Source organism: Eublepharis macularius, chromosome 12 (assembly GCF_028583425.1).
Source record: "Eublepharis macularius isolate TG4126 chromosome 12, MPM_Emac_v1.0, whole genome shotgun sequence".
NCBI classification, from domain to species: domain Eukaryota; kingdom Metazoa; phylum Chordata; class Lepidosauria; order Squamata; family Eublepharidae; genus Eublepharis; species Eublepharis macularius.
The window spans coordinates 63503073-63529799 of NC_072801.1; the positions used below are offsets into that span (position 1 = coordinate 63503073).

Sequence of the window (26727 nt, forward strand, 5' to 3'; positions counted from 1 at the left end):
CACGAGGGACATTTTCAAAAGCTATTTGGTACACAAAAAACACTGGAAAATAAAATTGTGTTTTTAAGTCTCTCTTTGCAGTACAGAAAAGAACAGGTTTTTTTTTTTTTAAAGCAGAAGCCTTTATTATAATAATTTAATAGAAAAAACAAAGTTGTTTTTTTTAAATAAATTATACAAATACAAAAAATGTACAATAATTAATGCAAGATTACCTCCTCCAGGGAGGAGAGGATGTACGGAAGGAAAGAAGAGGGGAAGGAGAAAGAACAGTACCATCCTCCCTCGAAAAGTACCTTGACAGCCTTGAGTTTCATGAAATGCAATGGTTCATTACACCTTCCAACCCTCAGCAGCTGGAACAAACTCCTCCCATCAAACAAAACAAATGGCTAAAAGGCCAGCCAGAACGTTCCAAAGTATGTTTGTAAAGGAACATCCCATTCCCTAGGGAAAACAGAGAGGAGGGAAAGAATTCCTGGGGTGGGTTGCAGGAGGGTAATTATTCCCTGTACGCATTCTAGAACATTAGAAAGTGCAAGGGGGGGGGTGTCAGAATGACTCTATGGCCCAGTCTTGCAGTGCATTTTGAGAAGAAACTGTTCAACCATGTTGCACTGTTTGGGAATGATTCAAAGATGCCTACTAAACTTTGGGTTCAAAGCATCCTCTCTCTTTTGAAGCACGGTCATGCCTTGTAGTAGAAGCGGGTGGCAGCTGCACGAGCAGAAGGAAGTAGGGTCCAGCTCACACAACATCCACTGAAGGAGAACAACACATATTTGACTCAGACCAGTTACCCAGCAAGACAAGAACTTTCTGGTCAGACCGGCTCTAGTCTGAAAACTGAATGTGTCAGGGTTTTGCCAACATGAGGATTCTTTCTGGATGATTTCAAAGAGGATTTAGCCTCCTTGGCTGACCGACTCAAATAAATAAAAAGTGTAGTCACAACTTTCCCTAGAACAATTATGGTCTTTTATCTTAAATTCAGATTTCTTCCACATGGGAAATACCAATAATTTAAAAACAGGTGAACAAAAAAGCAGAGAGAGAGAATGTCTGTGTGTGTGTGTGTGTCCATCCTTGGGGGGGGGGCAGAATGTAAAAATCAAATCTATTATGAGATGTTCAGAGGTCAAAGAGCATAAGAAGGTTAGAGCATAAGTATCAAAAAAGATTTAGGATGCCCCTGACCAGCCAGCTCCTTACCCATGACCCTCAAGTCACTGAAGAAGAGGTCAGTGTTCCAAAGTGGAATATGGGAGGAAGATCCCTCTGGTTTGTGTACACTGAACACACCCACACCCACAGACACCTGTTCTTGTATTAATGCTATTTCTGTGGATCCAGTCCGATAGGAAAAAATTCTAGGTCAAAGAGGTTATGAATAACAAATGGGACACTATCCAGACTTGAGAGGTTTTCAAGGATTATGAGGCAAAAAGAGGATTGGAGCATATAGGTGGAGTAAAGAGCAAGAGAAAAAAAGATGTTTAAGATTAAGACTTAGATATTAAAGGAGGGGGAAAATCAACTATTGGAAAGAGCATGCGAGTCAAGTGCAAGGTGGACTAATGTATCAGTTGTCACAATAAGGTAGATAAGGGATTCGGGTAGGAGAAAGGCAAAGGCTGAGGAGGAGAAAGGAATGGGTTAGAAAGGATGCAAACACCCTTGAGAAGACCTTGGGGCCGAAGGTCGAAAGGAGGAAACGGCCTCCTTTGGCACAAAATGGGCGGAGTGACAACACTGGGATTGAGGCAGGATCAGTCCTTAAAAACGGCTTGGTGACCGTGAGGACGTTCATCATGCATAATATGCCTGCGGACATGAATGCGCCGGACACGGTGCTCCCGCCCATCTTCGTCATCACCTGCGCGGAGAGGGCCTCCACCACCACCTGCCACACCACCTGTCGCTTCCAGCAGAGCCTTATCCGGCACCCTTGGTGTCTCATAAATCAGGATGTTCAGTGTTTCCTCAAAGATCCGTGCCTCTGGGAACTCCACCTATATAGAAGAAAGTGAGAGATCACACCAATTCTACCCACCAGTGGAAAAAGAAAAAGCAGTGTGAGTGATCAGATTTGACATGGAATTCCAGGCTAAAATCCTCACGCTGGTTCAGGCTCATTCCTTACCCTCATCTATGAAACAGTAATAAAATCAGCAACCTTACTGAAAGGCAAATAAGAACATGTATCCTGAATATAAAACCAAAATCAACCAGACCCCCACATTGCAAAAGAAAAGCAATGAACTATACTGAATCCATCAACTGGGGTATCAAACGGGCAACATAAGAGGCCTCACAAAATACTCATTGATTGCAAGCAGCTGAACCAAATTAAGAGGTTATGTTTCTTGGAATAAATTAACTAAAATTAAAACTGATTTTAAAATGGTGACATCTTGAAAGGGTCTGCTTCTTTGAACCTACCTAGGGATAATCCACCCAACACCTCTTCAAATGAAGGAAGGGATCTATTAAGATACATCAGATACATCAGTTACCAAACGGAAGTGCTCTCTCTTGCAATAAACCAAGTACTCAACACGGCATGGTATAAGCAGCTAATCCACACAGTGAGTTACCTTAGTCTGTTTCTTCTCAGTGGCATACACAATAGAGGTGCAACAGACTTCTGCAATCTTGCGGCCCTGCCCGTAGAATGACCAACAGCAGATCTCGTCGCCCAAGACATCTTTGATGAAGAGCACCCGCCCATTGAACCGCAAAGCCAGTTTGTCAAAGAGTTCGATATTCTTCAGTAAGTTGTCATCAGAGTTACTGTGTGAGGGTGGGTCAGGGAAAGATGCGGGGGGAGGGGAGAAAAAGTTTGGGTAGGTCTCTCAGGCATACTTTTACTAGCAAAAGGCAAAAATATCTGCTGTGGATAAACAGGAGAAATCTGGTATGGAATAAGAAAAATACCAAGTTCTTCTGAAACAGGGCGATGCATCTTACCTCGTATATGAATACTTGTTATTGCTTCTGTTGTGCAGCAATTTCACCACAGGCTAAGACAAAGGACAGAAACACACAGATAAAGGAAACTCAGATGTTTTCTAAAAAGCAAAAGAGAGGGGACCCTGTTCCTTTACTACTGGTATCTTCTTAGCCTGCTTCATGCAACCTGCTTTTCAACTCCCTGCTAGGATCTCATGGAACCACCTTACACCTTTCCCAATCCTCAAGGTCAAGGGATACACTATATCCTAGCGAGTTACAGCTGTATGAAGTGTATGGAACAGCCATACAATCAACAGAACAACTTTGACAGCCCTGGATATGCAACAGGGCACCCTGCCAAGCTTCCCTTCTCTGAATCAACAATGGCCTCATCTTCACAACCTGCAAGTCTGCCCCATGACCCCACAACCACTTTACCTTGGAACAGCTTGAAATGATCTGCTGCTCCTCCTTTGGAGAGGTCACCATGGGGATGTGGCAGAGGGGGTCAAAGGCTTCACTCTTATGCTGAGAAGGGAACAAAAAGGAGAGACATGCAAATTGCACACTGCACCCTTATTCGTTTACTCGGAATCTGATAGTCTGCCCTTTGAAAGAACAAAATGGGATTCCAGCATGATTTCCTGATTTCCCAGTAAGGAAATGCTCACCTGGAGCGCAAGCTGGCAGTCTTCCACTAAGCCTTGTATCAGGTAGTACCGGGCCTCAGACAACACCTCTTCCAATTCTCGTTGTGACTCAGGGAGGGAAACTGAACCATCTCGCAAGTAGTTGAGGATGGTTCCAAAATGACGCCCACTTCGATCAATCAAGATCCAGCCTGACAAGACCAAATGGATGTTTAGTCTCCCCAGAAGTGGGCTGGGAAGCAACAACCAGGAGGTAGCCCTGTTTCGTGCAAGATTAAATATGGCTGTTTTGTAGCACATTAAAGCTTAGTAGAGGGAAAGCCTAAATACTATGACGTTTATGGCTAATTTTGCTTACAATGTTGCAAAAACGATCCTACATATATTAGTTTACCGCTTTAGCTTACTCTTTATTAATTCAGTCATAACAGATATTATCTGTGTGTCTGTTGCTATAGTGTTTAGTCTGTATTCTTAAGAATGACAAAAGATTAACAGGAGTAGGGCTTGGGGGGAAAAAGATTTAAAGAACTATCTGAAATTTCATCTCTGAAACACAAAATGACTTCAACTACATTTGAACCAGGTTTGGAAGAATTTCTTTTTACAGAGCTTCTGCCATGAAGTTCAGGGGATAGACTTTTTTTTTTTAATTAGCTGGACATTAGCTGGACACAAGACCAGCGCCTGTCTGCATGGGTTTGCCAGTGAAATCAACAGGCAGGAGATTCAGGACAGACATAAGAAAAGTCTTCTTAACACAACATTCACTGCCACAAAATGTATCAAGGAACACTACTACCTTATATACGGATTAGAAACATTCATGGATGACAGGTTTATTAAGGTTATTTTCCACAATAGCTAAAGGGAACCTCCATGTTGGAATACTAGTCACTTGTGGGCCTTCCCTGGGGCATCTGGGCTAGCCAAGGTATGAAAAAGGATGTTGGATAAAATGGACCATTAGTCTCACTTAGCAGGAATCTATTTGCTTATGAGCTTTCGTCTGCTACTAAGCTATAGAAACTACAATATTGCCGGAACTGCATACAGTAACAAAAGCAACCAAATGTGACGTGCTAACAAAAAGACTTATAAATCACTTTCAAACGACTTATACTGTTATTACAAGAAACAAATTACCATTCCATATTTCTCAGTACACACAGTCTTCACGTAGACCCATACATAAAGTGCTAGTGCATAAACATGATGATGGTATATCCCGTGAACAACTGCTGCTCCTAGAGAAGGCTCCTTATAGGAGTGATACTTGAATGGAAGTTTATGAATTTTGGAATCCATGTTGGTGGGATAACCATCTTGGATAAAGACTCAGACACGGGACCCTCCAAACAAACCAGTCAGCCCATTAGATGGTCTACTCTGCTTGCATTACTTGGACCTGTACTCAGCATTCAACCCTGAGGAATTTCTGAACCTTGCATAATTGGTAATTGCATTTGTACTGAAGGAATACCAATTGTTCACAGGATATACCATCATCATGATTATGCACTAGCACTTTATGCATGGGACAACGTGAAGACTGTGTACTGAGAAATATTGAATGGTAATTTGTTTCTTGTAATAACAATATAAGTTGTTTGAAAGTGATTTATAAGTCTTTATTTTGTTAGCACGTCACGTTTTGTTGCTTTTGTTACTGGATCTCGTGACTCTCGGAACTGCAGACAGAGCAAATGTGATTTTTCAGATCCTGTCCCTTAAATATTTAAGTAAAGAACCCACTTATCTTCCCACTGGTAGGATTTAAACTGAAAGCTCTCTCGGGCAGGAACAAATCAGGTCCCTCCCACCCTTGTTTGTTTGGGGGCTGCCTGCATTGCTGTGTGAAGAGCTACATATACAGATAACTCATTATAAATAACTAAGTCCTCAGGACTGGATAGACTATACACTAAGATAAAAGAATACCACGGCTTAGAGGAATAGTGGTTGGTAGAAGGCAAGGAAAAGGGAACAGGTACTGAGTCCCTCTTGCCTCTCAGAAAAAGCTTCTGAGCAAAAAGCAAAGGAAAAATCAAGCATGGCTCCTGCCATTGGCTGGATACTTAGAAGCTCATTTCCAGGAAGAGCCACATCAAAGATAGTCAGTTGGTCTCTTACAGGGCAATCCTAAGGAGAGTTACTCCAGTCTAAGCCAACTGAAATCAAAGGGCTTAGACTGGAGTAACTCTCCTTAGGAATGCACTGTTAGTCAGTGCCAAAAAGGCACTGGCAGCAAAGGCCACTTCCAGGATATGGGGGGGAAATCTATTTCTTCATCTTCCTCAGCTTATTTGAATCCAACTTTTCCATATCAGGCTTCTCAAAACAGCTTAAAAATCCAAGAGGAATTTAAAACAAATTATTTTTTAAAAAATCACACACTGAAATATTTCAGCAACAATTAAATCCAAGAGAGACCCTAAAAACATTAAGAGGCGGCCGTAACAAGAAGTCTTGCGCTCTTGGCTGGATGTCAGCTTCAGCATCTTCATGGATGTTAGATAGAACCAGGAAAGAGCATTGCCTGAAGAGCATTGTAATTATACTTATCTATGTTATCTATATATAAAACTATAAATATTTACATTAACCACTTAAAACCTTGGAAATAATGCAGATTACAAATCCATATACATTTTTAAAAATGGAAGTTTATTAAAAATTTCCTCCAAATCATCAAAGCTTTCATTTGCATACAGAGAAACTAGGAAGCTGTTTGTTTAAACTCTGAGATATTTAAGAGTTTATTTTCTACCATACTGAACAGCAAATGTGATTCATTATGCAGTTTCCATCTCACAACAAAGCTGAATTCTTGGCTGGCTTTCACAGTTCATTAGCTTAAGATGTCTCTATACCAACTTTCCTGTCTTCACAAAATGGCTATGGGATGCGGCAAACATACAATTGGGAGATACCTTCACTATCTGTCAGCACTTCCATCCTGCCACTGAACATTGCCTTAAGCATGGTATCCTGCTTGGTGAGGGTCTGCACCGTGGTGTAATGCAGGGACCCTCCCACATTCAGCTTCACATACTTGCTGCTAAGATTCAGAGATTTGAGATCAAAGGTCACACCGGCCACCCCTCCCCCACCAGCCCCTCGCTGGTGGGTCGGGACAAGTGGAGCGCAGGTCTCAGGGGGTGGGACCACGTCTGCTGTGGCCTCCGCTGACATTACCACCTGCAGAAAGAGAAATGGGACAGGAGACCCCTTCAGCATCAGGCTTTCTGGAAAGGGCACAGCAGAGACAATGATTTTGAAAAATAGCAAAATAAAAAATACTAAGCAACTATTTGACACAGTCAGGGAAAATCACGTTGGCTAATTCTTCTGCTGTCATTGCACTGGCATCTCCCCACGTCTCCTTTTCATCACACCCCAGTATATTTTAAACCCCCTGAGCAGGAACTAGGTTGCTTGCATGTTCTCTGACACAAAATTAAATCCAGAGGGGAGAGTCATGTTAAATCTGTTGTAGAAAAATTAAACAGAAGTCCAGTGAGACTGTAAAGGCTAACAAAAAAACCCCCATTCCAGTATTAGCTTTCATAACTCAGAACAGAGTTCTGACTCACAAAAGTTTATGCTGCATTAACTTTGACTTGCCTTTAAGAGGCCACTGGGTTGCCAATATTTACACACAAAACCAGCATTACGAACTAGTAAGAGTAGCAGGACACTGTTAACAGCATATGATGAGGAAGCATTTGTGCTCACCTTCGCCTGCAAGCTTGCCTCTGGCAATCATTTCCTGCTACTCCACCCCAGTCCCTCCAGCCATTCCTTTGTGCTTTCATCCCAGGATGTTTCCCCATGCACTATCCACCTCCTATCACTGAATTTATTTATATTTAATCATATTTATTAAAATATTTACACCCTACCTTCCAGTACCAACACTGCCACCCCAACCTGGTTGATAAAAACAAACAGCAGCAGCTAAATCAGCTCCACTTGCACTTCTGCCCTGTTGCTCCCTTTTTAGCCCAGAATCTGCTTAACTTGGACCCCCTTCCTCACTCCCCCCCCTTTCATCCTCTTCCCAACATGGCCTGCCGTTCCCATAGTCTTCTGAGGCACCCCCTTCATGGCTTGTTCCTCACAGCCCCTTGTCCACCCAGCTCCGGATACCCTTTGACCCTTGCCCCCTCCACACGTACTTACCTCCCCCGGCGGGATGGGGTGGGCTCAGCCCAAGCCCCTCCCCTTTAGCCCCGCCTGGACCCAGGGCCCAGCGACCAGCTAAGACGGCTCAGGCCGAGAGAAAGAGGGGACCGAAGTCGCTACGCATGCGCTTCGAAGACCTCACCCCCGCCTTACAGGGAGCAGCGACATCCGGGTACCCACCCGCCTCAACCAAGACAAGGCACCGATGGAACTTCCCCTCCCTTAAGCTGGAACCGTCATCGGGTTGGCGCCTGCGCAGAAAACAAAGTCGACTCTGAGGGAAAGAATACGAGGCGGGAACCGGTACACAATGCGAAGCGGACGCTAGGCCGGAGGCGCGTGCGCACAAGTCGCCAAGGCCGAGCCCTCCGTTTGGCCTTCGGAGGAGAGGACTGGCCTCGCCCTCCTCCCCTCTGGGCGGAGGATTGCAGGGCTCTCCCTTGGAGCCGGGCGGGCTTCTTCCCTCACCCTTAAAACCCAGCGGGGGAGGCAGCACAAATGGCGAAAGCCTTTGGGTTATGGCAGTTTTCTGCGCGCCTTGAGTAGGGACCCTACAGCTCCTTTCATTTTCTTTCTGTAAAATGGATTTGCCTCCAGTGCAACGTCTGAACTGAGTAACGTGTAGTCTGATTGGCGTTTTGTCAAAATGTGGGCTTCTAAGAACATACCTGTTTATGTAGAAATCGTCCCTGCCAGGTTTTGCCACAAGAGGAAAGTCGTTGCTCTTTAGGAATAAAGAGGGGCACTGTAATGCAGCCCCCCCCCCCACCTTTTAATGCCAGTGGGCACCTTTGGAACTTTGACACGTTGGTGGTCACAACCCCAAAATAGCTGCCTTAAGAGGTGGAGCCGGACACAGGACGCCCAAGTGCAGGGCAGAAGACGGATACTTTAAAACACCGGTGACAGCTGCCACTGCTAATCAGCAGGGCCAACCAGAAGCCCTGCTGAGCCCCACCCACCTTCTACAAGCTCTTGGTGGGCATCGAGGTGTCAGCAGGCACCATAGCACCTTTGGGCACCATGTTGGGGACCCCTGCCTTAACAACTAAATGGGACTTGGGTTTACAGCTGATCGCCCTTTGAAAGAGTGTGTTTATCAGACTGTATATTGGTTAGAGATTCTGAATTGACTCCTTGGAACATTATATTCTTGTTTCTTTTCTGAGGCTGGTTCATATATATGGGAAAGGCTTGTGTTTTTAGGGTTAGATTCAGTTGGTATACTGAAGGAGGAAAGAAATGATAGGACAGTGCCATTTGATAGTCTACATAAAAAGTCCATGCTGAATTACATTATTACATCATGTAAGAGGGGGAGGAGTCTAATCTGGAGAACTGGGATTCATTCTCCACTCCTCCGCTTGAAGCCAGCTGGGTGACTTTGGGTCAGTCACATCTTCCTCAGAGCTCTCTCAGCCCCACCCACCTCACAGAGTGATTGTCATGAGGATAATATACTTTGTAAACCGCTCTGCATGGATATTAATTTGTACTGAAGGGCGGTACATAAATTGAATATTAGTATGTGGGAAATTTCCATATGATTTGTGGGAGGTTTTTTATTATTTTTATGTCATTTAGTCTGCCTTTCTCACTGAGACTCAAAGCGGATTATGTAGTGTGAGATTAGTACAATCAGCATCAAGGACATTTCCATAAACAATGCCATAGGGTAAATAAATACAAGTTTACAAAGACATAGCAACAATCCAATAGAGCTGAAGAAACACTAAAACAGAGGATAAGCAACTCCAGGACTGACACTAGACAATATATAAGTACCCAGCAGGATCACACCTGGAGCACAAGTAGCTCACAAGAGCACATACTTAAAACAACAGATAGGATGCATGGCAACATAATGGGGTGGTTCCTAGTGAAGCATCTGAAACCCCCTCCCTATAATACAGCCCCCCTATCTGAATAAAAAGCCCTTAGTTCAGGCTTTTATTCCAATAGAAAAGTTTTAGGCTATTGGTAGGGATATGAGGACAATCTGGCTGTGACATCTGTCCCCTCATTGATCACCAGGGTTGATTTGATTGATCTGGTTGGCTAGACAGGTGGCCCCTTCTTCCCTCACTGCTCCATGTGCATCCTTCTTGTGTGCTTGCTGGAAGAGGATAACCATCCCAGATAAGAGTGTACTGTTCTTCAGTCAAGGGCCATTGATACTAGTTTTACATATGGAAGTCTTGCACAAGTATAGAAAGCATGATTAAGAAATTTAAGCAACGCTTTTCTCCGTCTCCTAGAAATATTTTTTTACGTTCATACATATACCTAAGAACAGGAGGGTAATAACACCAGAAAGGAGCCTTACGGCATCTGAGACTAATTAGATTTATTATAGCATAAGTGTTCATGGATCAGCACCCATTTCAAGAATGATCCTGTTAAGCATATAGGCAGATCATGAGGATCAAAACCTTCCATAGCTGCCCATAGAAGTGATTTTTATAAGTAAGCTGCTTCTGCACACTGAGGCTCTATTTAGTCATTATGACTGACAAAATGTCCACCTGAAACAGCTATCTTGCATTTTTATTCTACCATTCTTTCAAGGAGCTGAGGGCTAAATGCAGAGATCTTACTTTACCCTATTTTTATTTTTGTCATTTATTATGTCGCTAACCAGCTTCTGAGGTTGGTTAGGCTGAGTGTCTGGCCCAAAGTCATCCAAATAAGCATCATAGGAGGGGATTTGAATCCTGGTCTTAAGACACACCAACTTCTCTCCTACCCTGGTTTGTTTGGCAACGATGGTTCCTGATGTAGTTTTAGAAGTCCAGCTGTGTTTCACTGAAACTCTTCCCTATTCTTTTGCAGAGGAATGCAAGGATCATGTATAATTAATTACCTAGTGCTGGGCTGGCAGCACCATAGACTGCCCTCTGAACCAGACCAAAGTTGTATATGCATTCACAAGAATATTTTCCATCTAAAGCCCAAAAGTGATCAATGATTCAGTTTGTTACAGCCAAGAGCCAGTATGGCAGAATAGTTAGCATGTCAGAACAGGATCAGAGACGCAGGTTCAACTCCTAACTCTGCAGTGGAAGCTTGCTGGGTGACCTTGGCGAATTAAATTGTCTCAGCCAAACCTGCCTTACTGAATTGGTGGGAGGATAAAACGGAGGTGATAAAGGTTGGGTATAAATGAAAAAAAATTAAAACAAACATCCTAGACACACTAAAAACTATACATGATGCAGTCTATGCTGTGGCCTAAACTGTTGGAAGAATGCTTTTGCCATCCTAAATATCCTGAAACCCAGCTACTAAGAGACAGCCAGTGTCCAACTCATCCTTCTGAGGACCATACACACTTTACAGATTTTCCCCTCATAAAAGCAGATTCATTCTTCTCTAGTAATGAATGTTGTATTGAATTACATATAAGGAAGATGAGGAATTTTAAATATATCAGAATTTTGTATTTTGCTCTAATTCATTTAAGCGTACAAAAATTAAAACGGAGTACACTGTTAATAAAAGTCAAGGGGCAGAGGAATTGGATTGCGGAATCAGTTTAGTGGTTGAAGGCTTCCAAAACTGCTCAGGATATTTGCCTAGAAGGAAATGGTGGGAAGACAGAGGAAGAGAAAAGTTAGAATGTTAAAACAGCTTCTCCTTATTCTCTCACATCTTCTCATATACACAAGTGGCTTCCAGCACAACATGATTCTCTACCATAACTCCCATTTCTGACCTCACTTTTGGTTTTGAATACAAATTCTCAAACACTTCAGGAACATGCTTGTAAACAGGTGCATGGGAGGGCTAGTACAAACTGCAACGTGGTGACTCAAACAGAAGTGAGTCAATTGGAAGTTTTGAGTCTCTTTACACAAGACATCTTACATGAGAAAGCTCAAGTGTAGGGAGATGCAATGTTAGCTGGGAAAAGTAATTTAAAAAGACAGAGCAGAAGGCTCAATTTCACCTCTCTACAGAGCTAGCAAAGAGAGCTCCTCAGAAGTTTGTTAATTTCCTCTTCACCTGACAGAAACTTTGGGAGGAAAGAGGAAATTAATAAACCCTCTGAGGAGAGATCCTCGCTGGTTCTGTAGAACTACTCTTCCCAGCTACCATTGCGTCTCCCTACACTCGAGCATTCTCGTGTAAGACGTCTCGTATACAGAGACTCTGGGCCACTTACAACCTTTTTGCTGGCCTCTCTGCTGTGGATGTTCCTGGATGTGACAAAGAGGTTGACGAGGGAGCACCAGCGGTTTAGCCTCTCCTACACAGGGTTATCCAGGATGCTGTTCCCGCATACCCAAATTATCCCAGACATTTTGCAGCTGTGAGCATATTCCATCTGTCAGAACTACACAGGACTTGCTTGGACAAGAGAAGGCAAACAGTAGTGCGACCTAGATGCTATTGAAAATTACTGGGAAAAAATTCTTACATTTCCATAGCTCAGGATTGAATCTCATACAAAATAAAATGTACCCCAAAGTGGCATTGCCTTCTCACCTGTAGCCACTGATGTAAATGGAACTGAACGCATACCTTTAGAAAGGAAGCTGCTTGCTTGGCAGAGACCCCTTCAATTTTTTCTAAGTCTTCTACCTGGGGAGAGACACGGTGGCATTATACAGCCATCAAATGAGAGGTGGACATATCTAGGAACCAGGCAAGGCATAAGGATTATGCAGAATGAGGCACACCTAGAAGATAACACTGGAGTTTGGAACAATGACAGACATTACACAGGTTAGGTATGCTCTGGACAGCAAGATGATCTCGTGCAAAAGGCTGTGAGCATGAAGGTCCCTTGTTCTTGTAGAAGTGGAGAACAGTTTATAAATCTCCTTCTAAATGGAGGAAAGCATTCTGGGACAGGTGGCGCCTCTCTTCCACAGATGAAGATGAGAACATATTCAAGGCTGCTTAGACAGTGGTATTTGAAACCAGCTCTGCTATCAGACCATGCTGGCTCCCTAGTTTAGGACTATTATATTTTTATCTTACCCTTCCTCAAAGGGAGCTTAGGACAGTGTGCATAGTTCTCTGTTTTATTACCTGCAAGGTGAGTTAGGTTTAAAAGGAGTGACTAGATCAAGGCCGTTCAATGACACGAGGTCTGAACCCAGGTCTTCCTAATCCAACACATTTTATCTGCTGCAGCACACTGGTTTTCCAAGGAGGGAGTCATGACTACACATGAAGGCAATAGGACAAAGTCCGCACAGGGTGTTCTGTGTGAACAGCTAATTCCCTTCCAAAGGTATCCGAAGAATGGACACCTGCTCTCACCAACTCACCTTCTCAAACGACCCATGGAGGTCTCTCCAGGCTACAATAAGCCGAGCCTTCTTTTTGCCAATCCGGTGCAGAGCTATGAGATCTTTTTCCGAGCCAGTGTTCAGGAGGGCCAAGATGTTCCCTTTGCTGCGAGCCAGCAGATCAGGTCGCAAAGCCATCTCCCATTCAGTGGGCGCTTCATTTTCACAGCTGGAGGTTGAGGTCTGCTCATTCAACAAAGGGGAGTAGTGGTAAGATGTTGCACAGCCTTCTTAGGACCACTTCCTGATCTGACTTCCTCCTACAAAGAAACTTGTGAGGAGCTCCCTCAATGAGCAGTGGTGGAAAATCTTCCCTGACAGTTTGCCCACAACAACTACTGATCTCTCTCCCTTCCCTTTTGGAAAACTTTCCCTTGGGAGCTGAGAATGGTGGTTCCCCTAAAGGCTAACTGAGTGGGTTTGAAGACCTGCCTTTACTGGAGAACCTATGACTTAGATCAGTAATGTATGGTGTGGCAGGGCAAGTATTTCATAGGAAACTGACTGACTGCTTTTTACTGGCTTTTCATTGATTTGTATTGTTTTATTTTTGTTGTACACCACTTTGGGGACTGTTTAGTTCCAAGATGGTCTGGTCTATTACACAAAGCTAAATAAATCTTTCCTGACATGAGAGGTGTTTTAGAGTACATTCCTCATTCATGCAGAAAGAGGCTGCTGCTCTACAGGCCTGGCTAATGCTCTAGGAAAACTAAGAATGTGTGCTAGACCACACCCCAGAATTCTCTGCAGCATACAGGCTTCCTCAGCAGACAAAACGGCATACAAAGCTTGAAAACTTCTGGTTCAGACCAAATTTTCCATGTATAAGGCACTAAATTCAATCTCTGCTTAAACGGTGACATTAAGCTTTGCCTAGCAGCTCTGCTGATTTGGTCTGACTCCTCCCAAACTAATCTTCCTGACTTAATTTCCCTCCACATCTCAACTTTAGGCATTTAATTCTGCTTGGGTGAATCTCCCAGAGCACCCCCACCCACACACCTTCTTCTTCCGTCCTCTTTTTTTCTGCTGTACGATGGTAACACTGTCTTCTTCCTGGGTCTTCTCAGGTGTCTGCACTGGACAGAAAAAGAAGGGGTTCTCAAACCTCATAAGAAAGAGGAGAAAGGATCTGGAAGCAGGACTCTCAAGTATGCTTACCCTTCTGAAGGGGCAATACCACTGCCTTTTTTCGGAGTTTGGCAGGCATCTGTAGAGCAGGCGCTTGTTCATTACTCTGAATAGCTTTGGCCTCCATTTCCAGCTGTCTCTCTTCAAGAGCCTGCAGAGAGAAGTGCAGAATAAGGGACACAGCCAGCAGCCTCGCAGCCTAGCAAGGTGTGATGATTCACCAACTCAACCAAATTCCCCCTGATCCTTTTGTGTGGGTATCATGGAAGAGACTGGCAGGAGCCTTGAAACTAAGAACCATTGACACTGACTTTTATTTCTAACAGCCCTGCAAGCAGGAACAGATCAGCTAATACCACAATGGGGTTTTAAGATCTGAAATTATTATAAAATACAAGAGCATCCTTTATCCTTGTTCTTTGTTTTGCTGAAGGGCAGCCTAGTGCAAACCCGTGCCATGCTTTGGATCCTAGCTGAACTCCAGACATCAGGTTGGAGTCCAGGAGGTACCTGCTGAGAGGATGTATAATCCTTGTAGAGTCAAATTTTCCCATCCAAGTCTCCTTTATCTCCTTTCCCCCCTTGAATAAAACTTCCCTTCTTTTAAAATAAAATGGACATGTCTGGTTACTGTGTTTTTGTGGCACATGGCACGCTCCAGGAATAATCAAAAGTGGCCAGTTTGACTTGCATGGAAGACTGATGTATCATCTCTTGTGAGAAACAAAGAGTACAGCCACTTTTAAGAGGAGGCCTGCCAGCTGCAGAATTTGGAACTACTTGCATTAAAAAAGAAAGTTCAATAGTCAGTTATTTAAAATTGGTTACACAGAGTCATATATCAGTGCCAGTGTTGGCGGGAATGCAAGCATGTTACAGAGTTCTGGGAAAAAAATATTACACCAAATAGCCCTTATTACAGCATACACTATTCCCCTAAAACCAGAATTAATTTTTTTAGACATCTGGAATTTCTCTCTAGAAATGAATTTTTAGTCACAAAACTTCCTCAACAAGCAGTTTGCAATTTGGAAATGTTAGGCTTATGGTAACTCATTAAGAAGCCAAACAACATAATGCAAGTTGTAGTTTATCAAAATGCCAGTGTATGGAGTTTTATCAAAGCTTTAAATGTTACAAGTTGTAATTGTAGATTCTTTATTGTTACTTTCTATTTGTTATATGTTTTTATTGTTATATTTAAAAATGGAAAATTAATAAAAAAAATTTTTTTTAAATGTATCAGTGCCAGGCAAACAATTTTACACACAATTCTTTCAAAGAACATGATGGGACACTGAGGAGGAGAAAGGAGGACTCAAAGCCATAGTAATACCTGTTCCTATGAAAGGAAAAGTGGGGGAGATGAAGTAAGAAGAGCCTTGCCTTCAGTTTTTGCCGCGTCTCTTCCAGCTGCTTCACAAGGCCCAGCCGCTCACTGCGTGGGGTGTTGAGAAGGGGCAGCCCATGGCTCCCAGCCCTCGCGTGATCTTTTTCCAGGGCCTCCAAGCGCAACAGCCGCTGGGCCACAGCTGGCTGAAGATTCTCCAGAGGTATCAAGGAGCTGCCGGGGGAGAAAGACTAAACAGTTCTTTATCATGCTTTGGTAGAGTTAAAGCCACATTCCCTCTCCGTTAGTTTTACTCCTGGAAGCTGGCATCCTCCTGAAGCAGCCAGGATGAACCTGATCATGCTGCAAATACACCCCTGACCGCTAAAAGACTTGGCGCCTGACCTGAGTGGCTTCTCTTCCACCTCAGCTTGGTGTTCCTCCTCAATGCAGGGTCTCTTTGCCTCAGGACCTGCGTCACTGGCATCTGCGCAAGGTCTCTTGGCTGCTCCTGTGGGTGAGAAAGGGTTGATCACAGAAGATTTTAGGTCAGTATTTTTGGCCTTTTACCATGAATCCCCTTTTTTGCTCTAGGGAACCCAGGAATCTTAGCTTCCACTCTACAGTGCTTCTGTTCTAGTTCTGCTCAAGCTTAATAGGCCCAACTTTTCCTTACCCATATCTGGCAAGGTTTCCTGTGTGAAGGGCTTATTCACCACTTCCTTGGACTTGGCAGCAAAGTTGAGGCTTGTGAGGGTGTCGTAGTAGTATCTCTTTTCTGGGGCAATGTTTGCAATGATCACACTGTGAGCAGTGCCACCCAAGGAATCCTAGAGAGAGAGAGAAAATGTGAGCATGAACATCTAGGAGAAACCGTTTGCTTGCCTCAACAATTGCAAGATTGGCCTTCCACAGAACTCAGCTACCTGCAAGAGACGGGTAAGCTTGCTATCTCTGTAGGGTACCCGAGGCAGCCCTTGGTTGAGGGCATCCACCACCTTGCTGAGCACAAAGAGCGAAGTGTTGATGGCCCCACTCTCCTTCAGACGCAGGCCTTTGTTGCCTGTCCGCCGGTTGTCTTCCGAGCCAGCTAGGTCAATGAGGCACAGTTTGGCAGCTCGGCGTGCATACGGGGGCCAGCCCTGGGTTTGGCTCACCCATACCAGCAGCACAGCGTGGCTGCGACTTGAGCGCTGATTCAACTGTGTGGATGCCACAGTCCTGTTGCAACTGGCAGGCAGGAAGAGGCTTTCAAAGTCTGAAAAGCTGGTGATCTCTTTTTGTGTCAGGCCAGGCACCAGAATATGGTGGTTACGATCCTCCCGGATTGGCAAGTCATGGAGCGAGGGCTCTAGGAGATCCAAAACCTGAGGAACGACAAAGAGACTAGGTAGTCCTAGGATGGTGTGCCAGCTGTACTGGCAACCTTTAGCATATTGCTAAGAAGGGAACTAGAACAAAGACGAAAAGCACTGCTGTTATCACTTGGCACAAGGGCGCAGACAATTATTTTCCTGTAACGAGAGGCTCCTCCCTTCCCAGCTTGTTCTATGCCAGCTTCTCCCCCAAACATTCCACAAGCATCATCTCCTTCCTAACCACTACACTTCATTTCTCACTCATATAGCCCTAGTTCCATCAACATGTACCTTCTCTTGGTAGATTTCCAGGTATGACATAGAAACAGAGTACTTCCACTCATCCCCTGAAGCATTCCTTGTCATCTGCAAGAGATCCCGAACCGCTCGCGGTATCACCCCTGGCTGATCCGGACTCCCCAACATGGTGTGTGTCTTACCTGCCATTTTTGTGAGAGAAAAGACCAGCAGAACAGAGAATTTAGAGTTTGGCTTAGTTTCCAATTGCAGTCTACTTGCTGACCCCAGCTCCTCCAGGTTGATTTAGTCCATTTCCCCCTTTTCAATACTCACCTGCTCCGGTAGGCCCATAGGCCAGGATGCTGGCATTCTGGCCCTCCAGCAGATGGCACAGGACAGGTTGAACGGATCCCACGTAGATGTCATTTTGGGTGGCTTTTTCACCATAAAAGGCATCAAACCTAGTCAGAAGAAGGGTGTGGTTGAAGCCCACTGGCTTTGCTGGAAAACCAGTGTTTTCTAAGGTAGGGAGAAGCACATTTGAAGCCATATCAAAACAACCTTCCCCTGTCGAGAGAGGCCATTATGCACCTTGGCACTTCCCCCCACCCCCAGGCAAAACCCAGCAAAGAACTCTTTTAGACTCCTCCTTCACAGTGCAGACCGCAACAGAAGCTCTGTGAGAGTTCTCCCCTTACGTAACTCATCCGCTCACTTCCACGTGTAAAACAAAGACAGAGGCAAATGGGAGGATGCAGCAAAGTCCAGCTTCCACTGAGTGGATGGCAGGAGAGGCTTGAAGAGCCCTTGAGTGGAACTACATCAGTAAGCAGAGCCAACACTGCTGTCCTGCAAACCTCTCAGTTCAGAAATGACGCTGACCTGGGGTCTACAGGTCAGGAGGAATCCAGCCCTCTTGAGTCCCTGCCCAACTCACTGGTACTTCATTGTCTCCATCTCATTTCTCCAGTTGAGGATCTCCAAGGAACGGGAGTCCACACCTCGTACACATGGGGCATCTTGACCCTGTCCTGTTCCCACACCAGGGCGCAACCGTACACAAACCCGTACCCGGGCTTGTGCTTTAACAGGGACTCGGCGGAACTCAGCCTGACTTAATCGTTGGTGAGTCGTCATGAATACCTATGATGAGAACAGGTGTAGCATTAGACAGGAGGGCAACACACAGTCTATCCCCATACTCTAAAAAACATTTACCGGGTTTTCTATTGTGACCTTTACATTCCTGCAAAACTGGAAGCACTTTTGGTAGCCTCCTGTCAGCATCAGCCTCAGGAAGTACTAGCAGCCGTTTGGAGCTTTACAGCCCAACTGTTCATAACTAGCTAGAAAGCAAGATGACAAATAACTGCTCCAGCCTCATCCAGACCCAGTCTCCATCCACACATTTCCAGTCACATTTTCAAATCACTTTCCTTCTTTATTTGGCTTTTATCCCACTCTTCAGCATGAAAAGGTTCCCTTGGGGCACATTATGGCTTACATAAAACTAACAGATTCAACCTAAAACTATTAAAAGAAAAAAAAAACAGTATAATACTTCACACTGATCCACACCAACTAAGACACTAACTTATTGGGGGGGCATAAATGGACATGAAATAGGTAAGCAGGCAGGCAAAACAACCATAAAACAGTAGAATAGCATATAGTCAACAATGGTTAAAAAGCACTCTGTATATCTTCTGCAAGGTTCAAAATTTTGGAATTGTGGGATTTACTGCAAGGATATATCATGATGATGGCCATTAGTTTTTATTAGCTTTAGAAAGGGATTAGACATTCACAGGCAAGAGCTAGTGTGGTGTAGAGGTTAGAGTAGTGGACTAGAAGAGCTGTTGTAGCATAGTGTTAAGTGGCTCAGCTGTAAATCAGCACTCTGCTAGTTCAACTCCCACTACTGCCATTAACTCTGCAGGTGGCCTTGGGTAAGCCATTCCTCTCAGCCTCATTCCTCTATATTGTGGGGATAATAACAACACTGACATTTTTCACTGCTCTGTGTGGAACTAATCTGTCCAGAAGGACAGTATATAAGCACACAACTATTTTTATTATCTGGGAGACCCAGGTTGCCTGGAAGCTTGCTGTGTGACCTTGGGCCAGTTACACACTCTCAGCTTAACCTACCTCACAAGGTAGGATAAAATGGAGAAGAGGAAACCAACATACGCTACTGAGGAGAAATGCAGGATATAAATGAAGTAAATAAAAATAAAACAAATTAAATAAATAAAATAATGGAGGAGAGGTTTATCAGCCATGATGTCCTCTGAATACCAAGGCTAGGAGCAGCATCTTTGTCTTGTTTGTTGGCCCTTCCAGAAGACTAGTTGGCCACTACACAAAACAGAATACTGGTCTAGATGGACTTAATCCCGTAGGGCATATTTTATGTAGAAGCGTGAAGGTTCAGGAAAAAAAGAGAATTTAGGAGGGGAACAACCCCCTCCCAAGGACTTTTCCTCTCAATTTTTCCGAGCGTATGCTGTTTCAGCATTTATTCAACTCTGTATTGGATTTCTGTTAGATTTAAGTCTTTGCACATGTGCATGTATATACCCTATTGTATTATCCATTGAAATGTCTTTGAAATTGACTGTACTGACTCACACTGTGTAATCCACTTTGTGTCTCAGTGAGAAAGGCAGACTATAAATAATGTAAACAAGAATAAACATTAATTACTAATCTTGATAGACAGTCTTATACAGCATCTTATGATCAGTTCAGGTTTTTAGACCAGAATAAAATCAATTTACTAAACCATATTTACCTGGAGAGCTCCCAAAATAGATGGAGACCCCTGCCTTGTCCATGAGGAGCCCTACTCTACACAGAGACCACCCGTTTCAATAGCAACATTTATTTAGATATTTGTTCCCACTCCCCCCCCCCCAAAAAAACACAAGGTTCTCTCCTCCTCTGTTTTCCTCCCTTACAACAACCACCTGTGAGGTAGATAAGGCCAAGTGAGTGACTGGCCCAAGGACCTCCAGGCAGCTCCTATGGCAGAGTGGGGATCCAGATCTGGGTCTCCTTCTATAACTCTATAATCACTACAGGGCGCTGGCCTAACTTATACATGTGTCGCTTCCAGTATCTAAAGCTCTTTACAGGCACACATTTTACTCTTAACTAGAAAAAAATCAGTTTAAGTTCCTTTTAAGTTTCAGTTGTAATAGTTTTTGGCACTATACAATAAATACTACTACTAGAAGAAATCGACCCGTTCTTAGCAGACTGCCAGCTCCAGGTCGGGACAATCCTGGCGATGGGGGGAGGGGTGGAACTTGGAAAGCACAGGGTTTGTAGAGGGAACGAACATCAGCTAGGTATAAGCCACCCTCCCAAGCAGCCATTTTCTCTGTTATCTGTGGTCTCAAGATCAGTCATAATTCCGAGAGATCTCCAGCCACCACCTGGAGGTTGGCAAGCCTATCTTAGCCCTTCCCACAGATGCACATCCCCATCCTCATTGTGTTTATTCGGAAGCAAGACCCTTTTAGCCCAACAGAGTTTACTCCCGAGGAAGGCAGATTACTCCCTGCCGCCACTCACCAGCTCTTTCAGTCCGAAGCGGCTCCCTCACAGAGAAGCGTTTGTATTTGGCGCTAAGCCCTCCTCATTCGCCAGAACCGGGCCAATCGACAATGGCAGTGGTTTAATACTGCGCACGCGCACTACAACCGGCAAGTTGCGCCTGCGCATGCAGAGCCGCCCCGCCGTCCCCAACGTTTTACGCATGCGTACTGAACTGCGAAAGCGTTAAAAAAAACTAGGCTTCAAATAAAGAGCTTTTCAATAGAAAAGACCGCAAAGGGTGACGGGAAAGAGTTCATGGAAAGACGCATGCTTAGAAGCGACAGGGGCGCGAACGGCGCGCGGGCGGAAGTTTCAAACAAAGCGCGCAGGCGCTTTGTAGAAGAAATCCCCCCACACTTAGGGCTGAGCAGAGTGGAGGGGAAAGGCAACGATCGACTGTGCTGGTCTCGACCCGCGTGGCCTGGTCGTGGGGTGAAGGGTTACGGGCGTGACGGAGTGGTCGTCGCCGTGGAAGCGGAGGCCTCCCGTTGCCGTAGTCAGGGCCTGCCAAGAGGTTGAATCGCAGCTGGGGGTGGGGAGATTGCCTCAAAGGGCAGAAGGACCAGAGGTGTCCGGCCTTGGGAAACCCTAGTGGTTGGGTTGCACGTCTGAGACGGTTTTTTTTTAGCCCTATCCCACCCATACTCATTTCTCTAAAGGCTAGCCTGAAGAAGAACTGGGGGGCGAGCTCGAAAACTCGCCTCCTACCATGACAGATCGACCCTACTCAGAAGTACACCCCACCTAGTTCAGTGGAACTTGTTCCCAGGTAAGCGTGCCTAAAAGAACAACCTGAAAGCTCCTGCATTAAGATCAGGAAGGGAGTTTAGTGGCACCTCAGAGACCAACAAGACATCCAGGGTATGAGCTTTCGAGAGTCAACGCTCCCTTCTTCAGATACCTGTAACTAGCTGCATTATCTCTTTCCGTTGGCGTTTGAGATGTGCTTAATGGTGGCAAGATCGTGCCCACAGTTGTGATCCTTTTGGACTCTGCAAGTTTTCCAGGTAGTTATCCAGTTCTTAAAGCCGGATGCTCCCCAAGTATGTGTTTTTAATGAAGAAATAAAGGTTTTACTTTGGTATGATAAATGGCTGATTTATCCTTGGCTAAACGCCATGATGCGACGTTTAACCAACGGTAAACGTCGACGACCCCCCATGGGTCAGTAATGACTCAGTGCTTGCATAGGGGACTAATTTTTTTTACCTACCCTTGGCTTCAGGTTCTCTTACTCAATATGGGAAACGAAGAAGCGCATAAAGATTGAGGGGAAATCTGAACTTTCCCACCTACCTAGCTTCAGTCCAGGCTTCTCAATAAAGCAGGTTTGAGAAAGATCAGAGAAAAGCTGGGGATACCCCCAGGAGGTGCAAATGCCCCAGGATGCTGTACTGAAGCAGGAAAAGTAGATAACCCAGGTGGAAATGACTTGTGTTTGCCTAATGCATGTAAGATTCCACTGTATTCCTTCAGGTGGCTAGCCATTTTGGTCTGCAATAGAAGAGCAAGATCTGGGTCCATAGCACCTTAAAAACCAGCTAGATTTCCAAAGTATGAGCTTTCGACAGTCAGAGCTCCCTTCATTGGCACTGGATTCCTGTTTCATTAAATGAGTGCAGCAAAGAGTAAAAGCCAAACTTGATGTGTTGCTAGGAATTGTGTTAATGAAATCTTAAGGTTTTTTAAAATCAAGTATGCATGCTCCTGCTTTCTAAAAGGAAAAAAAACCCCTTAGGTGCTAATTCACACATCTCTCAGTGTCACATCTGGCGTGGCCATTACACCGTGGAGGGGTGTTTATAGTCCTGTTTATAGTCTTTAAGATCTTTTCCTGAGCAGTAATGACTTGGCATTCTCAATTATTATAGGCTTGGGCTGAGATCTCCCTCTAGGAAGCCATGTCCACAAAGGCTGCTTCTTTGTGTACAGATTCCATCTCCGCGTAGTTTTGTGGGTTCCTAATAAAAGGTATTTTTCTGCCTCTTCTGCTGGGTCACAATAAGTTATGAGAGCATTATGCTCACATAATACCTTTGCCTAAGGTGGTTAGCTGTTTTCATGATTGTCTGCATTGTCTTTGCCTTGTTGATTGGATGTCTTATGTTGCATGATTACATTTTTTCCCTTTTCCTTTACTCCATAATCCACCTCGAGCTAAATAAATAAACTAGGCCTTGTTTGCTGCAAGTTGGTTGTATCTAAGTGCCCATGTAGAAGAATTTCCTTTATTTACATCCAAAAAAAATCTCCTTTATTCACATCCATTAGACCCTGGGGAGAGGCCTAAAGTTTAAAAAACCATGTCCAAATTCTAAAACGTTAGTAGTATGTACAATTTGTGTAGCATGTATTGGGATTGTTGTAATCCTTGCAACAGCCTTGTGAAGTGGAGAGAATATTATTATCCCCATATTTCAGGTTGAGGCTTCCAGCCTATGACTAACTTAAGGGCCACTGAGTGAGCTCAGATCATGGTCAAGACTTTTCCTACTGGTGGCCCAGTTTTGTGGCCATCATGCTATACCAGCTATGACTTGGGTTGAAGGCTGGGTGTAAGGAACTTGGGTTGACAGGACATAGAAAGATGTACCATCTCTGGGAGGATTTGATGCTCTTTAACTGTGCAATCCTCTGCAGAGTTACTCCCATCTAATTCCATTGACTTAACTGGGTTTAGAGTGAGATAACTATGCACAGGATTGCACTCTAGTGAGAAAGAACACACCCATCTCATTGCTGTGTCGACGGATTGGGGCGAGGGTGCCAGAACAACTCCTTGCTTGCCATTAGTGCCGTGGCTTAAAAACGACCAATGGAATTTGTAAGATGAGTGGTGAACACCTTGTTACTGTGGCTGGAATATTATTATTTATTTATTAACAACAATAATAATAATAACAACTGTGCTTATATACCACTCTTCTAGACAGATTAGTACCCTATTCAGAGTGATGAACAAAGTCAGTATCATTATAATTTCCACAATACAGCTGGAGAACAGGCTGAGATGAGCAGCTTACCAAGGCCACCTGCTAAGCTCATGATAGTAGTGGGATTCAAACCAGCAGAGTGTTGATTTGCAGCCCAGCTACTTAACCACTATACTAAAACAGCTCTAAGATGATATTCCAAATAACTGTTAAAGCTGCTGTGAATAGTGTGGGTTCTTTTCTATATAAGTTAAAGCTTTATTCTGACATAGATTTTGAAGGCACAGGGCTTAAAATGAATACCAAGTAGAGGCAGTTGCTGATCAGCGACTCTGTTCCTTTTAGGATGAAGTTACCATTATAATGGCTGATCTGTCCCCTCCATTCAGGTTACTTTTGGATTTTTCCCCTGGCTCTGATTTATCTTAGTGGGAGTGGTACAAGGGTAAGCTTGCAATGTCAATAAAAGTGGGGTAGGTCTGCAAAGATGCTCTGTATTAGCATAACAAATAGGTTACATTCTCTCTCTTCCTCTTAAGGAATTCAGGGCTATGCACATAGATTCTGTTCCCCTGCCTCAGCAATCCTGTAGGGAAGGCTAGATTGAGAGACATTGACTGTCTCCCAAAGACCTTCATAGCTAAAAGGGGATTTGAACCTAGGTCTCAGCAGTTGAAATCTAACACTTTCCCCACTGTCCCATGCTTGCTGCTGATTTGCCATTGGATGTGCCCCAGAATACTGCCATGTCGATCCAGACAAGTCCTTAGCCTACTGCATTTGAGTCCTGAAGTCTTGTTTTCAGTTTTGTGATCTCCATCTCTTGCAGCAATGGAGGAGGCCAGCACTGTGGAGGAAGGAGAAGTGACCTCGGGGATGCAGTCCTTGGCAGTAGAAGATGGGCCTGCCTCAGAGCTGACCACTCCCACAGAGGAACAAGAGGAGGCACCAGGAGAAGCAGAGGGGGAACATGCAGGAAAGGGAAGGGAATCCGCCGAGGACGATTGGTGTGTGCCCTGCAGTGATGAGGAGCTGGACTCCCCAGACAGCTGGATGCCTCCACCTGGGGAGATCCGGCGTCTCTATGAACTCATTGCTGATCAGGGGACTTTGGAGATCCAGGCTGAAATTTTGCCCCGACGCAACCCCACCCCAGAGCCAGACAGTGAAGATGAGGATAAATCTGAGGGACAGCCTGACAATCAGGAAGAAGAAGAAGAGGAAAAGTGAGAGCTTGTGTTTGGTATTTGAATTAAGGAACAGGAGGGAGGATCTGGAGGGAGGGCAGGAAGCCAATACCAGGCAAGGCTGTGCTGATTCTAATTCTCTCTGTTTGCTCTAGGCCTCATGTGCCAACAGAGTTTGACTTCGATGATGAGCCTATCTCACCCAAAAGCTCCTTGATCGATCGCCGGAGAACCCCTGGTATGTGACAAAGGAAAGCCACACTTCCCTGCACTAACTCTCTCCTCTTCCAGAGGACTTGACATTTGCCAATTCTTGTCATATTCCAGAAGGCTCCACTTCCACCTTTACCTTAATTCACCCTGTGCTAACCTTCTTGTCCTTACTCCTGTTCCACAGTCCTGGCACTTGCCATCCCCCCAACGCATTTATATCCCAGGAATCTTAGGTGAAGCCACGCTTCTCCACACCGGAGTTTGCTGTTCAAGTCACTCCAGGGGAAGTTTGGCTGGTAGAATTTGCTGCTGTTATACATAGTAGAGTAGAAAAGGGAGAAAGGCATGGCTGTGTGGGCCTGTGTGGGGGCATACTTTCAGGTCACTGAAGGGAAAACTAGGGAATGCCAGGCATATGCAGAATGTAAGAATATGGACTGCTGAGCCTAGTCGGGTCAACTGGAATGTGCAGCGAGATACATAATTACCTCCATTACACAGACTAGGATGGAAGGCAGGCCTGAGCTGAGTTGTTTCCTAGTGATGCTTTGTGATCATGGTCTGAAAACCTCAGCCTCTCTGCTCATTGGCTCTTGTTGCCATGTCCACAAATCCTGATTTTTGTTTCATTTTCAGGGACTGCGGCTAAGAGCCAGAAGAGGGAGGCCCGCCTGGATAAGGTGTTGTCAGACATGAAGCGCCACAAAGTCTTAGAAGAACAGATTTTGAAGACTGGCAGGGACCTCTTTGACCTCGACTCAGATGACGTGCCCACTCCAAAACGGCCCCCAGGTCTTTTCTTGCGCCAGCGCAAATATTGATTACAGTGAAGAAGAAGACAGGCTTTTGGACTTTGGGGGTGGGTGGGGAAAGGGAGCCAAGTGCTCTTGGGTTTTTGAACGTAAACACAAATTAATACACGGCCACATGAAGGCAGGCGGTGTCTTGGTCTTTAGCTCCGATCCTGCACTGGCTGTGGGAAGAATTTACTTGGAGTTATTCAGGAATAATAAATTTCCATGAGTTTGTTTTTTACTTGCTGATGTCTTTGATTTTGGGATGTTGTTTCTCCCCCCCCCCTCCCCACCAGAAATTGGTAATGAAATAAAAGGTGGGGAAGGGCATCAGTCAAGAAAGTGGCACAAATAAGATGGATGGATGTTGTACATGCAATCCTTTCCTACCCTTCTCCACCGCCCCCCCTCAGGTTGAAGAGGAGAGACTGTCCCATTTTTCTTGCCTTGGTGGGAACTGCACATGCTAGAAAACCATTGTCTGTATTTCTAGTTGGCACAGGAAGAGCTCTTTGAAAGTTAAGGGCAGGAGGAGAAAGAAAGAAGCTGAGTCCATCCAGCATTGACAGCTGAATTCAGGAGGCTCTGAATTCTTTGTGGGGGGGAACGGTTTTAAATGTGCCTTTTGATTTTTTTTAATCCTTTGCCACAGTTTGCCAGAACGGTGATTTAAAAAAACAAAGCTATCTTGGGAACTTATGGAGGACTAAACTATTTTTTTGTCTTCCCTTAAACATAAAATTAAAAAATGGCATTATTTTTTAGCAAAAATTGGCAAAGGGCAAAGAAATGACTCTGCAGACGGTGGTGGAAGTATAAACTCTGAGCCATGCTTGTGC

At 44.6% G+C, this 26727-nt stretch overlaps 3 protein-coding genes across 7 annotated transcripts; 1 reads left to right on the top strand and 2 right to left on the bottom strand.

Annotated features, from left to right (window-relative positions):
* Nucleotides 1–110: 110 nt before the first annotated feature.
* Nucleotides 111–8075, bottom strand: KCTD13 (potassium channel tetramerization domain containing 13). 3 transcript variants are annotated; one of them, XM_054994743.1, is made up of 7 exons: nt 7974–8075; nt 6539–6806; nt 3627–3796; nt 3394–3483; nt 2971–3023; nt 2598–2793; nt 111–2012 (listed from the first exon to the last, which is right to left on the bottom strand). In XM_054994743.1, the coding sequence occupies exons 2-7, from the start codon at nt 6798–6800 to the stop codon at nt 1770–1772; spliced, it is 1014 nt and encodes a 337-aa protein (XP_054850718.1). In that variant the 5' UTR covers nt 6801–6806; nt 7974–8075; the 3' UTR covers nt 111–1769. The 3 variants fall into 3 exon arrangements, with proteins under 3 accessions (XP_054850718.1, XP_054850716.1, XP_054850717.1); XM_054994741.1 differs by lacking the exon at nt 7974–8075 and adding an exon at nt 7791–7965; XM_054994742.1 differs by lacking the exon at nt 7974–8075 and adding an exon at nt 7511–7739.
* Nucleotides 8076–10144: 2069 nt separating this feature from the next.
* Nucleotides 10145–20819, bottom strand: KIF22 (kinesin family member 22). Its single transcript, XM_054993397.1, has 13 exons — nt 20738–20819; nt 18093–18298; nt 17489–17616; nt 17207–17355; nt 16484–16924; nt 16234–16387; nt 15963–16068; nt 15614–15791; nt 14258–14378; nt 14099–14175; nt 13073–13276; nt 12318–12377; nt 10145–11368 (listed from the first exon to the last, which is right to left on the bottom strand). The coding sequence occupies exons 2-13, from the start codon at nt 18290–18292 to the stop codon at nt 11324–11326; spliced, it is 1863 nt and encodes a 620-aa protein (XP_054849372.1). The 5' UTR covers nt 18293–18298; nt 20738–20819; the 3' UTR covers nt 10145–11323.
* A 209-nt stretch (nt 20820–21028) lies between these two features.
* On the top strand, nt 21029–26129 carry PAGR1 (PAXIP1 associated glutamate rich protein 1). Of its 3 annotated transcripts, XM_054993515.1 has the most exons (5): nt 21029–21530; nt 22633–22732; nt 24524–24920; nt 25037–25119; nt 25731–26129. In XM_054993515.1, the coding sequence occupies exons 3-5, from the start codon at nt 24526–24528 to the stop codon at nt 25913–25915; spliced, it is 663 nt and encodes a 220-aa protein (XP_054849490.1). In that variant the 5' UTR covers nt 21029–21530; nt 22633–22732; nt 24524–24525; the 3' UTR covers nt 25916–26129. The 3 variants fall into 3 exon arrangements, with proteins under 3 accessions (XP_054849490.1, XP_054849491.1, XP_054849489.1); XM_054993516.1 differs by lacking the exon at nt 22633–22732 and having other exon boundaries at nt 21029–21768; XM_054993514.1 differs by lacking the exon at nt 22633–22732.
* Nucleotides 26130–26727: the final 598 nt, after the last annotated feature.

Excerpts from the sequence above, each read along its gene's own strand:
- KIF22 (XM_054993397.1), bottom strand. The coding sequence starts at position 18,292 with ATGACGACTCACCAACGATTAAGTCAGGCTGAGTTCCGCCGAGTCCCT. Across the intron at positions 17,356-17,488 it reads CTATGGGCCTACCGGAGCAG|GTAAGACACACACCATGTTG; the intron begins GTGAGTATTGAA and ends CAAAAATGGCAG. Across the intron at positions 14,176-14,257 it reads GGTATTGCCCCTTCAGAAGG|TGCAGACACCTGAGAAGACC; the intron begins GTAAGCATACTT and ends TTTTCTGTCCAG.
- KCTD13 (XM_054994743.1), bottom strand. The coding sequence starts at position 6,800 with ATGTCAGCGGAGGCCACAGCAGACGTGGTCCCACCCCCTGAGACCTGC. Across the intron at positions 2,794-2,970 it reads AACAAGTATTCATATACGAG|TAACTCTGATGACAACTTAC; the intron begins GTAAGATGCATC and ends ACCCTCACACAG. Across the intron at positions 2,013-2,597 it reads CTGAGAAGAAACAGACTAAG|GTGGAGTTCCCAGAGGCACG; the intron begins GTAACTCACTGT and ends TCTTCTATATAG.
- PAGR1 (XM_054993516.1), top strand. The coding sequence starts at position 24,526 with ATGGAGGAGGCCAGCACTGTGGAGGAAGGAGAAGTGACCTCGGGGATG. Across the intron at positions 24,921-25,036 it reads GAAGAAGAAGAAGAGGAAAA|GCCTCATGTGCCAACAGAGT; the intron begins GTGAGAGCTTGT and ends TGTTTGCTCTAG. Across the intron at positions 25,120-25,730 it reads CGATCGCCGGAGAACCCCTG|GGACTGCGGCTAAGAGCCAG; the intron begins GTATGTGACAAA and ends TTTCATTTTCAG.